We start from the raw sequence: 17,061 nt of genomic DNA on the forward strand, positions 1-17,061 counted from the left end.
GCCTTAGCCCCACTCCTGCAAGGTTCTAGGGTAACACCCTCCCCGGGTCCAGGGTGAAGCCTGGACCTGCCAAGCACCTGACTAACTGGGGTCATTTTTCACTCAGCATGCTGCCCCAGCCTCTTACCTGTAGCCTCCGTGGGCACTGCTGCCTCTGGAGAGTCCAGGGGAGCACGAGAAAAGAAGGCCCTGGTTTCTTCATCCTGGGGAAGCTGGAAGGTGCTGGCCCGGAAGCCCAAGTCTCTCTCCTCCTGGGCCTCCCCCAGGCCTTGGTGGGGCTGAGGGGTCGACTCAGGGGGCTCATCCCAGGAACTGTAGCGTTGGGTCCCTTGGCAGTCTGTGGGCAGGACCATGTCGCAGTCCATGTCCTCAGGAATGATGGGGATGCGCTGACCCAGCTCCCGTGACCCTAGGTAGCAGCTTGGCAGGGTCTCATCGGCAAGCGTGTAGCGCACACTCACGGCATAGTCCTCAGTGTAGCAGCTGCTGCCACTACCACCAGGGCCTCCCTGCTTCTCTTCATAGATGAAGCAAGGCAAGCCCCCGCCCCTTACCCCGTCTGTCCTGCGCAGATGGTCTGGGCCCAGATAGGAGGCTCCCACACCAGACTCCAGTGCTGGGCGTGGGGCCTCAAAGCAGCACGTGCATGATGGGTCGGGAGCTGCCACGGAGGCCTCCAGGCCCCTCCAGGCCCTCCTGACATCCCAGGCGGCCCCCGGGGGAGCCTCGAGCCCCCCTTCTGAGGTAGAGCTGCTCGCATCCCTGCGCTCCAGAGAGGAATGGCTACTGAAATTGACTTCGAGGCTGCAGCTGGACAGCTGGTCCCCGCAGGGCGAGGCTGCGACAGGCCGACGGTCTCCACCACGGAGGCTGCGGCCCGGCGCCGGGAGCTCCTCGTTGGGGGGCCCCTGGCTCAGGCTGGCCCCCTCCGCGGTCCGGCAGGGACTGCGGCTGCGGTAGATGAAGGGGTCGTAGTCGCTGCTGAGTGAGCTGCGGAAGGTGGAGCAACTCCCGTAGACGCCCTGGTTGCTGACCTCTGTGCAGTCAACCACTGAGTCGCTGGAGGAGCAGCGGCACTGGCCGGATGAGCCGCTGCTACTGCTGCTGCTGCTGTCGCTGCCGGGGCAGTCGGCCAGGTAGCCACTGCACACCGAGCGGTGGCCATGGTAGCAGCTGAAGCTAGATGTGCTGCCGCTCTCCAGGTGGGAAGGTGGCGCCATGTGCACCACTGTGGGGAAAAGCAAACTGCTGCTGGGCTGGAAGGCACGGGAGGGGGCCTGAGGAGCAAGGCCAGGTTGGGCCTGCACCTCCTGCTCTGGATAGCTAAGGCCCTGGAAGTAGTAATGTTGGTACATGGTCTCATACTGGGAGAGGCAAGCAGCCTTGGAGAGGCCCCGCCCACTAAACTTGGACCTGCGGAAGGCATGGGTGGGTGCATAAGTCCTGTGCTCCAAGCCACAGCGGTGGGGGTTCAGGGCGTGGTCCAGGTGCAGCGGTCGGTAGCTGGGGAGGTAGGCCGGGGCCTGGCCTGCGTATAGACTCTGCTCTCCGTGGGGGTCAACAGTGAGCACCGTGATGGGGTTTCCTTGGGAGTCCATACTCGTCCGCATGGGATATGCCGGAATCTGGCTGGTCCTGTGCACTCGCCCAGGATAATGCACCGGTAAGATGACCCTTGGCTGCCGGCTCCGTGCTGAGTTACTGGGTTCTGCGCACCCAGGGCCTGGGTTTCCCTTTTGTTCTAGGGGAAAGGGAGAAAAAGGTGGGACATTCACACAAAGAAACCAAGGTGGGTGATGGCAATGGCTCAACTCATCCACGTCCTTCTGGTTCCTGAGAGAGGCCCAGTAAAAAGTAAAATGAGGCCATGGCCCCTGTAAAAAGGTTGGCACTATTACACTGCATCACTCCACTGTAAAACATTTATATTGAGGGAATGACAGTCACCCTATGCCCTCTGCCTTGTCACCCAGAAAACCAAGGAAGGGCAGTAGGAGGACCCACATCTTGGGTGGGACTGACAGCAAACCAAGGATGCTCCCACTTTGGCCCTCCAGGTTGACCAGTAGACACAAGCTTGGGAGGGTCCACTCCAGCTGTCCAGCTTAGAGGTCTGACTTTACACATGGGTGGCTTCTGAGAATCCCCCAGGCTAAAGGAGAAGAGCCATCTAACAAGTAGGGGACCCAGCCAGGCAGCAATCAGTGCCCATGAAATCGACATTCACACCAAGGAGAGCTGGAGCCCGGAAGTCCAGGGGCTAAAGTAACCAGACTAGAGTTGGCCAGAAAGCCATTGCTCAGCTTTTCCCTTCTTAAACTGCCTTCACATACTTGCTAAATGCCTAGTGGGATGTGTAAGCATAATCTGCCGGTGAAGATGGGAAGCCAGAATGGCTGAAGACCCAGTGTGGGCCCTGAGGCCTGGCTCACTGATCTGCTAGTGAAGCCCAGAGGTCAGTAGGCAGATGGTGGTCCCAGGCGGGTGCCCCTTCCAAGGGCTCCCCTGCATGGACAAGTGCCATCCTACTCACCTATTATATTGTGACGGCAATGGGGACAGGTGTGGTGCTGAAGCAGCCAGGGATCCACACACTTCTTGTGAAATCGGTGAGTACAAGGAATAACCCGGAGCTCCTACGAATGTAACAGGAGAACAACATTCACTTCCAGAATCCTGAACAAAGCCAGAACAGCTCCCAGGAACCCCCACGGAGGCCTGGATGCCACCTAGCCCCTTGGACCTGTGCCTCAATCATCATTCCTGGGCTCTGGTGAGGCAGGAAGCTGGAGAAATGGTCCTCCCAGCATGGAGCTGCACAGCCCTCAAGTTGCCAGCAACTCCCCACACTCTTCTGGGCCCAAGCTCCCTCCTCTGTGAAAAAAGAACAATGTCCCTTCCCTGGCTGACCCCTCAGCGCTGGTGGGAGCCACATGTTCTGTCCACATTAAAATATCAGGGACACTTGTAAAGGCCCTTTACAGCATGTGCTGAGGGCTGCATGTGGATGTGGTGGGCCCCAGTGGACCACCAAGGGCCTCCAGCCTCCACCAGAAGAAGCCAGCACCACTCTGGCTTAGCCAAAGTCATTTACTGGATTACAAGGTCTTAGGATCTGGATTTATGCAGGAGTATTACTCCCAGGGAAAGCAAAGCTGAAGGAATCTTTGAGATATTGAAGTGAGAAGTCAAAATGGGCCCCACCTAGATCAAAAGAAACAAAATTCTGATGGTAAAAATGACATGAAAGATCATGTCCAACTCTCGGACTGATGCATGTTACTCAGCATTCCCCATCAAGTCCGGCAGCGTTTGTGGAGAGCCCTCCAAGCAGTGGGAGGAAAGGCTGAGGCTATCACATCCGGGGCAGCCTGTTCCATGCCGGACAATTCTAACTTCCTTATCTTGGGTTGACCTCTGCCTCCCTATTGACTTCCTTTTACTGTTTGAAGCTACTTTTCTTCTTGGAAAGCCAAAGGCCTGGGCACTGCAGAGAATGAGAAGGTAACGCTGGGCAATGTCCATCCTAACCTGGACAGCGTACCCACTGGGACAGAGCAGTTCCCCAAGGGCGGGGCAATGTCTTATTCTTGTCTGGCTGTCACTGGCAAACCAGCAGAGGGATGCTGAATTTTTCAGTCATGTCTGACTCTCCATGACCCCATTTGGGTTTTCTTGGCAGAGGTACTGGAGTGGTTTGCCATTTCCTTCTCCAGCTCATATGACAGATGAGGAAACTGAGGCAAACAGGGTTCAGTGACTTGCCCAGGGTCACACAGCTGGATGTGAGTCTTCCTGATTCCAAACCCAGTGGTCTCTGCACTATGGCGCCACCCGGCTGCCCTGTGCTGCTTGGAGAAAGTGTCAGTTATGACTCCTGAGCTATTACCTCTCCATCAATGTATTTCTCCAAACAGATGGCGCAGTCCGAAGTGGAGCTGCTGCTGAGGGTGTCCAGGGCCCCCCAGCTCCCTTCCCTTGGGCCTTTAGGCTTGGACTTGAACTTCCTGGTCTCCATCTTCTCAAGGGCCTGCACAGCCAGCCTGTTCATGGAATTCTGTAAGGGAGAAGGACACTTCGATCAGGAATCTGCCCTGAGGAGGGGACCACACCACAGTGCATTTGGACATCAAACATTCCCAAGCTCAGCAGCCAAGAGTCATTAGAAGTTGACCGAGAAATGGCCAGATTGTGAGACTGGACATGTTTTCCAAGCACTCAGGGATTAGCAGGCACTAACCTTTGGCAAAAGGCAGGGGCTACCTAAGATACCTGTTTTATCACTGACCAAATGCTTCTGAGAAACCTAGACCTTTCTCTTTTTTAGTGGATATACTCCATGGGATTCAGAGGGTCATCTCCCAAATGATAATAATCAATTACGGTTATTACCCCAATACAAGGCACAGTGGTTGTTGACAAACGTTAAATATAAAACTCTCATTCTGACATGGACATGTCTTTTAAGTGTCTCCCTTCTGCAACACAACCAGATTACGAGTCCAGCTGAGACAAAGGGACCACCGTCCCCTGGCTGTTTCACTTCCACAGTAAAAAAATGAGAGAAGGTCTTGGGAATTTAGAGAAAACCTAAAACTATCATGACTCAAAACTTATTTTTTCATAGAAAATAACTTATCCTGCCAGCCAAAAATTTAGCCCTTCAAGGAATGATACAAGCAGAGAACATCCTTATCTTCGCAGTATAAAATATCCTAAGATGTTAAGCCAGACATCACACCTACAGTATGGCAGAAATTTTGCTAAGATGAAAAATTGTTTTTATTTGTAAAATCTGTTTCTGAGACTCTCAAAACTCCTATTTCTTGTTCCATTTCACAAAGTAAGTGAGAATCCTTATTGATTTACCCAATTTGATAACAGATAAGTCTTCCCAAGAGATATTCTACTGGAGGCAGCAGAAGAGACAGGTTAGCAGGATTTATATGAGCGAACGGGAGGTTTTTCAAATAATTACTTTTAGAAACACAGCACTTTGTACTTGACATAAAAGCATGCTGGTAACATCGTATACAAATCTTCAACCCTTACAGTTGTGGGGAGATGTGGTCTGTTTTCAGTCAAATCATATCTATTTCCTCCCCAAATTCGTTTTACTCTGTATGTGTACATGTCTCCAATTTAGATTATCGGTATAGAAAAGCTGCCTCTTCAAAAGTCTTTGCTAGGAACAGGAGGTTATTTCCCTAATTGTAAGCTCAGTTAACTTCTTTAATATGATCCCAGGAAGCAAAGCACTGACTTTGCTAAAGAGCTGTAGAAGTAAGAAAATTCTCTGATCTGCTAAGGTTCCATGGGCTCAGCCCTTCAAAGCCAAGGACCTTCCCAACAGGAACTGGTCTTTTCTGGATCAAAGCAGACATCAAATCTGGAATGTCATCCTGAGAGTAGCCAGTCCCTAGTCTTTGGAAACAAGGCAGGTTTGAAATGTTCCGGACTGCCAGCATCCCGAGGATCAGGCCACCCCATGCCCACACCAGTCACAGAGCTTCCATGATGCTCAATACAGACAGCACCACAGAGAGGGCAACAGCTTGCTAAGGACCATGGGGAGAACTCTTCAACTGAAGCTTGGCACAGCCATCACCTGGGCTCAGAAAATTCTGAGTAGTTCAATTTACTATTAGGAATTTTGCCTTCATTACACAGTTACGAGATGGCATCCTGACAACAGGATTGTCTCCCCAGCTAGAACCTCTGGTGAAATCCAGGTCAGGGTAGCAGACTATTGTTATGGAGGAACAGCCATTTCTACATCAGATCAGTTGCTTAAGAACACAGGGTTTTTTCCTGAAATTTCATACCAGCACATACTCAAGGTTCTAGATTCCACCACCTAGAAATCCTGCCTTTTTTATGCACCTATGGATGAAGGCACATATGCGCACACACACACACACACACACACACACAGATACACACACATAGCATGCCACTGCTGATTTGAGATAAGAGACTGCAGGACTCACTCCATTCCTCCTCCTCAGAGGAGCAGGTCTGTAAAGGCTTCAGAACTTTAGACACTACTCTACAGCCCTGATCCTTAGTGAAATGAAGAGAAATCTAGCTCTCTGTTTTTCTGAGTGAGAAAGTCCTCCCTAAAAGATCTCCTGCACTGTAAAGGGTGGGCACTTTACAGCAACAGACCATGTAACACTCCAGACTTTCAGGTAGGTCATATTCTGGGCAGGGGAATAGAAAGAGGGCAGTTGGGAGTCAAGAGACCTGAAGTGGGGTCCTTGTTGTTGTAATTCTTAGTTTTCTAAGTCTGTGTTAACTAATCCACAGGGCTCCCAACACTGACACCACTCGGACAATGCTGACTGAATCTAACACAAACGTATGTTCTCTAATCTCAACTGGACCATCACTGTTGCAAAGGCAAGCCTTTCATTCCTCCCTCATGGGTTCATTCCACTCTGTGAATCAACTTCTTAGTCTTTTCTTTTCTTTTCCAGCCCCCTCCCACCTTCTGAGCTGAGCACCTCACACCAGATAGAAAAAGCAGAGGTCCCTGCCAGGAATTTCCTTTCTTCCCTTTTGTTTCTCATAGCTCCTTGATAAACTTTCCTTTGATTTTCAGGATTTTTATTTTGGTCTTTAATTGGGGTTTTTTATTTGCTGGTTTTTTGCTTTCAAACTCCATGTCCAATTTGTGAATCTGCATTTTCTTTTATTGCGGTAAGTATTTAGAGATATAAAATTTCCCATAAGCACTGCTTTTGCTGCATCACACAAATGTGGGCATGATGTTTCATTGTCACTGTTATCTCAAATGAAATGCGTGCTTCTCTGATTTGTGCTTTGACCTCTTCATTCTTTTTCTGTTGAGTTGTGTCCAACTCTTCATGACCCCCCATTTGGGGTTTTCTGGGCAAAGACATTCAAAGTGGTTTTTGCCATTTCCTTCTCTAGCTCATTTTACAGATGAGGAAATTGAGGCAAACAGGGTTAAGTGAACTGCCCAGGGTCACAAAGCTATCAAGTGCCTGAGGCAGATTCTGAACTCAGAGGTCTGGAGCTCTACCCATTGCACCACCAAACTGCCAGTTCTTCAGAAGTAAGTTACTTAGCTTCACTATTGCCTCCTGTGACTCATTGAACTTTTCCTTTAAGAATTTAGATGCTATGCAGTTTGGTGAATATAGGTTTAGTACTGAGATTTAATATACTGCCCACAGTACCTTTTAGCCATATGTGGTCTGCCTATTTGTCTCTTTTCATTTTTTTTTCTATTTTTGCTTTTGCTTTATTTGAGATGATGACTGCTACCTCCGCCGTTTTTACCTTGGCTGCAGAATAACATATTCTGCTCTAGCCCCTTATTTTTAACTCTGTGTATCTTTATATTTCACGTGGTTTTTATAATGTATTGTTGGATCCTGGTGTCTAATCCTTTCTGCTAACCTCTTCCATTCTAGGAGTTCACCTGACTCACATTCTGTTAGGACTAACTGTGCATTCTCTCTATCCTATTTACTCACACATTTTCTTCCCCGCCCCCCAATTCTTCTTTAAGAAGGTTTTTACTTCTGCCACTGATCTACCCTTGATCTACCTTCCCTCTTATTTCTACCCCCTCCTTCCTCTCCTTTCCCTTAACCTCTGTTGAACAACCTGCCTGTTGAATAACATGATTGTTTTCCTACCCAACTGAGTCTATGGGTATTCTTCTCTCCTTTAACGAGTTCAAATAAAAGGGAGATTTAAGTGCACTGCCTTCTCCATCATATGAACTCTTCAATGCGTGCCTCATTTAGGGAAGATAATTTCCCCCACTCTTCCTTTCCCTTTTCCCACTGTTCTCCCATTCACCATCTTTCTGTTCTTTTGAGATCATTCAAACAGAACAGAACCACACCCAGACCTTCTGTCTAATTAAGACTCCCTGTATGACCCCTGGTGATCATACAATTCTGAGGGGTTACACTTCTCCTCTCCTCGTATAATAATGTAAACAATTTAACAGCTGTTTAGTCCCATATGATTCTTTACAATTGTTCACTCTTTTTGTGCTTATCTTGAGTTTCGAATGTGAATGTTAAATTTTCTACTCAGTTCTAGTCTTTTCATTAGGAACGCTTGAAAAGTACTCTATTTCATTTTTTCCCCTGTGGAATTATCTTCAGTTTTACCTTCTGAAATCTCCCATTCCCAAATCTACGTTCCTCAAATGTGGTGCCTGCTTAATCTTGTGTGCTCCTGACTGTGTCTCTGTGGCACCTGAATTCTTTTCTTTTAACTGCCTGTTGTATTTTTTCCTTTACCTGAGAGCTCTGGATTTTGGCTATAATATTCCTGGATTGCTTTTTCTTTCAGGAAGTGACTGGTGGATGCTTTCAATTAATTTCTACTTCGCCCTCTGGTTCTAAAAGATTTGGTCAGATTCTTTGATCATTTCTTTAAATATGATGTCTAGGCTCTTTTTTTCAGGTAGCCCAATAATTCTTTTTTTTTTTTAATTTAATTTTATTATTATTATTTTTTAATGTTTTACAATCACTGCCATAAAATTAAGATTTTATCCCCTCCCACACCTACCCCCCACTACCTCCCTCCCTCCCCACAACAGCATACAATTCTGTATAGGTTCTACATACACTTTCCTATTGAGTACATTCTCACTATAGTCATGCTATGTAGTCGAACTAAAATAAATGGAAGAAATCATATAACAAATCAAAACATGATACACAAACACACACACATACACATACATGATCTGCTACATTTTGTGAATGACTTCCATATTTCTTTCTCTGAGTGTGGAAGGCATTTTGCCTTAGAGAACCACCATAGGGATTTTTTTTTTAAATAAGTTCTTGTGTTATTACGAAATTCCAAGTCTACCAGAAAAAACTCTCGCACACTGTGGTCGTTGCTGTGCACAAAGTTCTCCTGGTTCTGCTCCTTTCACTCAGCATCAGGTCATATAAGTCCTTCCAGGCCTCTCTGAAGTCTTCTTGTTCATCATTTCTTATAGTGCAATAGTATTCCATTACATTCATATACCATAATTTATTCAGCCATTCCCCAATTGATGGGCATCCCCTTGATTTCCAGTTTTTGGCCACCACAAAGAGGCCACTATAAATATTTCTGTACATGTGGGACCCTTTCCCATTTTCATGATCTCTTGGGGATACAGTCTTAGTAGTGATATTGCTGGGTCAAAGGGTATGCACATTTTTGTAGCCCTTTCGGCATAGTTCCAAATTGCTCTCCAGAATGGCTGGGTGAGCTCACAGCTCCACCAACAGTGGATTAGTGTTCCAACTCTCCCACATCCTCTCTAATAATTATCATCTTCCTGTTCTGTCATGTTTGCCAATCTTATAGGTGTGATGTGGTACCTCAGAGTTGTTTTGATTTGCATCTCTCTAATCAAAAGTGATTTAGAGCATTTTTTCATATGATTATAGATATCTTTAATTTCTTCTTCCAAAAATTGCCTGTTCATATCCTTTGACCATTTATCAACTGGGGAATGACTTGTATAGTTGTACATTTGAGTCAGTTCTCTATATATTCTAGAAATGAAGCCTTTATCCCCGAGCTTAGCTGTAAAAATTCTTTCCCAATTTACTACATCCCTCCGGATTTTGGTTGCAGTGGGTTTGGTTATGCAAAAACTTCTCAGTTTAATGTAATCAAAATTATCCATCTTGCATTTCATAATGCTTTCTATCTCTTCTTTAGTAAAAAATTCTTCCCTTCTCCATAAATCTGATAAATACACTATTACTTGCTTCTCCAGTTTATTCATGGTATCAATCTTTATACCTAAATCATGTACCCATTTGGACTTTATTCTTGTGTACGGTGTCAGGCATGGGTCTATGCCTAATTTCCGCCACACTGTTATCCAGTTTTCCCAGCAATTTTTGTCGAACAGTGAGTTCTTATCCCAGAAGCTGGGGTCCTTGGGTTTATCAAACAGGAGGTTGCTGTATTCCTTGCCTACTGTGTCTTGAGTGCCAAGTGTACTCCACTTGTCTACCTCTCTGTTTCTTAGCCAATACCAAGTGGTTTTGATAATTGCTGCTTTATAGTACAATTTGAGGTCTGGTAGCGCTAGGCCACCTTCCCAAGCATTTCTTTTCATTAGTCCCTTTGATATTCTGGAACTTTCGTTCTTCCAAATGAATTTTGATATTATTTTATCCAGCTCTAGAAAATAATTATCTGATAGTTTAATTGGTATGGCATTAAATAAGTAAATTAATTTAGGTAAAATTGTCATTTTTATTATATTAGCACAGCCTACGCATGAGCAACTGATGTTTTTCCACTTAGCCCAATAATTCTTAAATTATCTTTCTGCAATCTGTTATGCAGGTCAATTGTTTTTCCTATGAAATATTTCACATTTTTAGTAAGCAGAATCAGAATATAATACACAGTAACAGCAACACTGTATAGTGATCAACTAGGAATAAACTTAGCTCTTCTCAGCAATACAGTGATCCAAGATAACTCCAAAGGACTTAGGATGAAAAATGCTATCCACACCCAGAGAAAGAACTGGTGGCATCTAAATGCAGACTGAAACATACTATTTTCATTTTATTTTTTGGTTTTTTTTTCCTTTCAGTCTGTTTCTTTTTTCACAACATGACTAATATGGACATGATTATACACACAGAAACTATAGCAAATTGCTTACCATCTTAGGAAAGAGGAAAAGAGAAAGAGGGAGAAAATTTGGAACTCAAAAAATTTTTTTTGAATGAAACAAAAAAACTTTTAAAAAAATTTCTCTTTACATGTCATTTGAAAAAATAAAATACTATTAAAAAGGAATTAATTCACATTTTCTTCTTTTCCATTCTTTTGACTTTGTTTTATTATTTCTTGATGCCTCATGGAGTTATTAGCTTCCCTCTGGCCAATTCTAATTTTCAAGTAAGATTCCAGTAAGGTTTTGTATTTCTTTTACCAAGGTGTTTATTTTTTCGTATCTTTCTTACAGAGTTCTCCTTTGTTTTGAATTTTTTTTATTTCTTCCTTTAAAAAAAATAAAACAAACACCCTACTCTTTTGGGAATTCTTGTCGAGCTCACTTTTCCCACTCCTTTATTTTCGGTGTTTCCATATTTCCTGGCTCTTTCCCTGCTACTTAAAAAGATACTCAAACCTCATGCTTCCTTTAAAAATCTTCAGTAACCCCTATCATCTCCTCAAGCTCTTATCCTTCCTTTCTCTCAGCCAAGCTCCTAGAGAAGCCTGGATGGGTGTTGTTAGGCACACCTGTCGTTCTGACTGCTGGGGAGGTTCAGAGGTTGGTGGATCTGGGTTCGGAGCTGCACTGGGTTGTGCAATAGGGGGTCTGGATGAAGTCTGGCATTCCTATGGTTAGCTCGGGGGGCAGGAGGGATGGAAGGGAAGATTTCCTCCTCTGGGTTATTGTGATGTTCTCTCACTGTCAGTCTTAACTACTCCACTCATCTCCAGTATGCTTTGCTGTATGACTATATACTACATACACTATGTCCTCTGACTGCGGCTGAACCCCAAGGCTCTCTCCTGGGTCTTCTTTCCTTTTTACATTCTTTCAGTGATTTTATTAACTCCCATAAACTTAATCATCTTTTTTATGCCAAGGACTCCATACTCTCTCTCTCCCAAGCTCCAGTCACAAATGCACCACTTACTGCATATTTTGAGGTGCTACATGCACCCTAAAATCAATTATTTCTTCTCAAACTCTCCTCTCTTTCAAATATCTCTATTTTTCTGTCAAAGATTATCGAAATCCTTTTAAGTTAGCCATGTGCAAAATCTCAGTGCCTCTCCTGTACTCCCATGCTCACTCACTACCCTTTTTATCCAATCAGCCGCCGATTCTTGTAATTTTTCCTTCATAACCCCCAGACAGCCACCAGCCTCTATCAGATCCCATCCCACCTCTAGCCTTTCACAAGAGTCTCCTCATCAGGCTCCTTCCCTCAAGTTAGGAATAAGCCGGTTCCTACCAACCTTTTCAGCCTCATTAACCATGAGTGCCCGCACTCTCTTCGGAGTGGCTGTTTCCCAACTCTCATCTCCATGCTTTTGTATTGGCTGGACTCCATGCTAGGAATGACACCAACCTCTCCGAATCCCTGACTCAGTTAACTCTGGGAGCCACCTTTGGCAGAAGCCTTTATGGATTCCCCAGCTGCAGGAGGGGACCATGCGTTTTATTCCCGGTCACTTTCAAACTATGCCCTTTGTGATCAAGATCTTCTCTTCATCCCTCTCCCTCTACACCTACTGAAGCTTCCTTTCCCTCTTTTGCTTACTTGTATTTTTATCCCTAGTGCTTAGCACACAGTAAGTGCTTAGTAAACGCCTTTTCATTAACGTACTTCTTATTCTAACTCCCCCCCTCCCCCCCACTCCATACAGGCTTCTCAGGTAAACGATGGTTTCACTGTTATGTTTTTTCAGCACAGTGCTTGGTACATGCCAGGCACTTCATGGGTGCTTGCTGACTTGTGGCTGGGGATCGAGGATGGGGTGGGGTCTTTCATGCCTACTGGCTGGCAGGAAGGCCTGGATCTAGGGGTGGCCTTTGAGCCTTACCTGACTGCGTCTTTGCTTCAGTTTGATTTTGACAAGGAGGAAGAGGCAGACCAAGGAGACTACCACAAAGAAAGCCAGGAAAATGCCCATGTCAAAGTACTCAGTGGGTTGCTGGGGGAAAAAAAGAGATCGTGGTTAACTTATTGCTTTGAATTTCCTCAACCCTTCCCAACTTTCCCTCTCTTCCTTTATTTTCTCCCTGAGCAGGGTCTCTAGGAGCACACAGGGATCATGACTCTTAGACTCTAAGAGCACAGGCGCTGGCCCTCACCTCTCTACATTTCCCAGAAAACTACTCAGCCCAAGCAAAGATGTGTGAGCAAGCCTGAGTTGGTGCCCTCTAGCGCACTGGGCAGCAAAGGGCTGGCTTTTGAGAAGCCAGAACCCCAGAGATGAGCAAGGAGACATTCTACGGCAAGGCCCTCGCAAAGAAGCCCAAACAGGACATCTGTACAACAAAGGAGGGAACGTCACGTTTGAGGGAACAGTGATTACTAGCCACACAATTAACGGTTATAATAACTCAGAAAATTGTACGCTACCTCCATAAATGCCAGTGTTCACTACCCTGACTCATACTGACCATGGCACCACTCTTTTTCTCCTTTAAAAGGAAGCCAACCATTCAGTTTGTCAGTAACTGTCTCTAGCTCACAGAAACCTTCCTCCCCAAACCTAGAAGACTTCTCTCTAAGGACAGAGAGGCTACAGGCTCAGGAGATAGCATGGTGTTCTTCTGAAGAAAGAGTCCCTACAACTTAAGCACTTAAATGCTGAGGAATTCTTTCAAACAGGAGAGAAGAAAGGCATGTGGAGCGTCTGTCCCCAGGTGGTCCAAGTCTCCAGGCAAAGGCTTGGGGCAGAGATGTCAGACAAGAGTCCGAGGTAATGAGCATCCTTCCTGTCCATACTGGGACCAGACTTCTAACCTTTCTGTCACTGCTAAGAGCTACATTTTTGAAGTCATTAATCTAAGTCACAAAAGTAAATTCACCTACTCACAAGAAGATTCCTTGTCTCAAGCATACTGTCCAAACAAATGGAGGGGGAAGAGAAATATGAGGGGAAACAAAATTCTATTTATTCTTTCTAATTAATCTTATGCTTTTTGCTTTAATGTTCTTCTTCCTGTAAAGGCTGTGGAACAGCAGAGAATGAGAAGGTGGAGAAGTCATAAGGATGCGAGCCAGAGAACAAGCATGAGCCTGAGAAGTGGGCCCTGTGGGACGGAGCCCAAAAATGGGGCTGCTGGGCAGTTGACAAACTGTTTTGAGTAAGTGTAGGTTCTCTACTTAGCTATTCCTGACATTTGCAGCTAGAACACAGGCAGGCTTTCCCTAGGGCCAGCTCTCAAAGGCTCAGGTGCTCAGGGTACCTGGACATCAGAGCCAGGTGCCAGAAACAAGATTCAGAGTGGCACTAGGCACAGGGTTAGCTGTGTTAGAAGCAGGATCTGGAAGGACCTAGGGGAGCCTCACCCGGGGGGGTCGATGCTGAATCCTTGCTCGTGCCACCTTCTGCTTATTAACGATGTTCATCAGTTTGACGGCATCAGCCCCTTTCACATATACCACCGGCCTCTTCAGTGGATCTTCTGAGCCCTGGTTCAACTAGGAAAGGAGATACCAATTAATGGAATCACACAAAGGTCCTTGAGGAAAATGATTAAAGAGACAAGCGAGAGGCCTTTTCTAAGCCTATCGTCTCTGAGCTGCCCCCCAGGCCAGGGTCTTGGTAGCTTCGAACCTTGGGGAAATGCAGACTTGGAGATGAACAGCTATGGAGGGGCAGAGATACAGCTCAAGTGCTACAACCAGATGTCCGGACACAAGTTATTCCTTAGGCTTTGTTCACTTTAATAAGGTGATTAATAAGCGCACTGAGCCCCACAGGCCTGACCTCTGGACCTTTCTCCATTTCAGAAAAGACTCAAGGAAAGGTTGAGGTCCCCTACAGAGCAGGGAGGTCTTCAATGTGAACCAGAGGTTTTACCTGGTCAATGGCATCCGGATTTTCTGAGACATCAAAGATGACCGCAGTAGCTCCTCGTTGTACAGCTCGCTTGGCCTGAAAAGACAATGCAAGTTTATGTCCGAGACCTGTTACCTCTTTAAGATCTCCCTCCAAGGAATTCTTTAGGGGAACTTCTCTGCATCTCAGAAGACTGACAGACAGTCTCTCGTGTCAGCCTTCCCAGCTGAATAGGACTGCCCACCAGAGACCACGCTCTGGGATCATGAGGGAGGCATTCATTGGGCTGAAGCAATGACTTAGAGAATCCACATTAGGATTTTTTACCAAAGGTGGCAAATAATTTGAGTTCCTTCCAATCAATGGTTATCCTAATTTATTATTATATATTTCTTCTTAAAAAAAACCTAAACATAAAATCTTTACTGTGCCCTATCCCAGGCATTACGGGGAACACAAAGAAACATAAGACAAACTGCCTTCAAGAATCCTACCTAATTAGGGGACAGCATTAGGCACACATCTGCACAAAAATCACAAGTAAGGTATGGACAGATCTGCTAAATGTTAAAGTGGCTATTTTTATAGGGTACATTTCATTGGGTACAGAGCTCAGGGGAGGCTCAAAGTTGACCCAGACAGCTGGACATAGTTAATGTAACTGTCCTGTTGAATAAGGTGGTGAGGAAAGTCAGGCAATAAAACAAATGGCTCCTTTGGGGGCAGCAGAGTCGTCCATCCACTAGAGGGCAGGCTTGTTCCATGGCTTTTTAGTCAGCCTGGGTCTTAGGGGACTTGAGTTCTCCAACTCCCCTTGGAGTTTCCAAGCACCTTGATACCCTGCCATGCTGGAGAACCAGCACCCAAAGGTCCTTCGCACCCGGGGCCTGACTTACAGCTACTAGCAGTATCTCAAGGAAAACCTCGGCAGAACCAGTAGGTGGGATCAAAGGCAACACAGTTTGTTAAGTACATTTCAACAAAGGACTTGGTCCATTTCGATCTATCCATCCATCCATCCATCCATCCATCCACCCATCCATCCATCCATCCATGCTTGCTTCCTTTCTTCCTTCTTTCTTTCTCTTCCTTTCTTTCTTTTAAAAGTCATTAAATCAAATATTTAAATGAATGGGGCTTAGAACTAACTAGACCTTGGAAGAGCCTCACAAAGTCTTACAACAAGACTGGGCGAGGAGGGGGAGGGCATACGAAAATGCATGGGACAGTCAGCACTTGTCTCTCTTGCCTGGGGTGGAAGGTCAGCAGTTATGCCAGCCACTTACCAACCCAACTTCACAGCTGATCTGGGCAAGATTTGACTTGGGCCAGCCCCCTACCCTCTTAAGGGGTCACTATGTCAGTGTTTCTACAGTGTGGACACCCATCAGGTCCTCCAAGTCTCCAAACTCTAGCAATCCATTAGCTTTAGCCTCCCTGGTAGCAAGAATTCAGGTACCAGACGCCCACCTTAGCTGGTAAACCGAGTTGCAAAAATATTTATAAAGTACAGTTAATCACACTGCTTTTAAGGAAAATTATATTTATTAGTCAAAAGCAAAAAAAAAAGATGCTTTGTATTGCTAAAATGCACCTTATATCATTGATAAATTTCACTTTTAGCCTAACTTTTCTTAATTTTCAATTTTTGTGAAGGTTTTATTATGAATATAATATGAATACAGTCGTACCAGTATCTAATCTGCAAATAAATATACTGGGAGTGTGTGACATTTTATTTAATAGGGCATGTGATCTAAAGTGTGAAGATCACCGATCTAGGGCAACAAACAGCATTTAGAGAATTCTGAGAAGACAGGTCACTGGTGATGATTGAGAAAAGCAGGAAATAGAAAAGATTACCATCATACATTCTCCAGATAGCATCAATCAGTTCAGCAATTCTTATATGTGTCCTATGTATCTTGGGATACAGGGATATAAATTGTGATTTACAAATGTAAGGTGCCTTCTTTTCCTTTAAGGAAAAAACAGAAAGCTCCTAAGCTGTGCCCAAACCAAGGGCTCCAGTATGCAGGTAAATGGTACACATGAGACCTCTCATCAGCCACTGGAGAGACTCTTCCTGGGAGAAGAAAAAGGAGCTCGAAGCCTGACCATCAGGGCTTAAAAAGGAGGCAAACAAGCCATTTCTCCATACTCTTTTTGGCTTTCATTTTAAACTCGGATCAAGTACATCAAACAGCACCTGAGGGGAATGAGCTCTGTGAACTCCCAGTTTTCAGTCTTGGTGGATGAGCACCTCCAGAGCCTGCCTGTCCTCTTTGATGCGGGCACACCTGGAGAGACACTAATCGCTGCTGGGGATGAAAGGCTAAAGGAATTTCGAGCAGAGTAATTCCCTTTGCTAGTGCAGACACATGCCTCCGAGGCAGGGCTCCAGCAAAGCCTGCCTCATCACAGGCCCTTTGGTCTTCTGTCTCAAAGGAAACATGAAGGCTCAGGAATTTAGAGGCTGGAGACCTGTGGGGATGACCCTGT

At 45.6% G+C, this 17,061-nt stretch overlaps 1 protein-coding gene across 1 annotated transcript in view; it reads right to left on the minus strand.

Moving 5' to 3' along the window:
* The window catches only part of ZNRF3 (zinc and ring finger 3), a 194,598-nt gene that overhangs the window by 3,733 nt on the left and 173,804 nt on the right, over positions 1 to 17,061 (minus strand). The window contains exons 3-8 of the mRNA XM_072600061.1: positions 14,581 to 14,655; positions 14,067 to 14,198; positions 12,589 to 12,699; positions 3,890 to 4,057; positions 2,534 to 2,636; positions 128 to 1,741 (exon numbers count right to left, since the gene is read on the minus strand). Of these exons, the coding sequence (XP_072456162.1) occupies positions 128 to 1,741; positions 2,534 to 2,636; positions 3,890 to 4,057; positions 12,589 to 12,699; positions 14,067 to 14,198; positions 14,581 to 14,655 (2,203 nt within the window). The remainder of the gene's footprint in view (positions 1 to 127; positions 1,742 to 2,533; positions 2,637 to 3,889; positions 4,058 to 12,588; positions 12,700 to 14,066; positions 14,199 to 14,580; positions 14,656 to 17,061) is intronic.

Source organism: Notamacropus eugenii, chromosome 4 (genome assembly GCF_028372415.1).
Source record: "Notamacropus eugenii isolate mMacEug1 chromosome 4, mMacEug1.pri_v2, whole genome shotgun sequence".
Lineage (NCBI taxonomy): Eukaryota > Metazoa > Chordata > Mammalia > Diprotodontia > Macropodidae > Notamacropus > Notamacropus eugenii.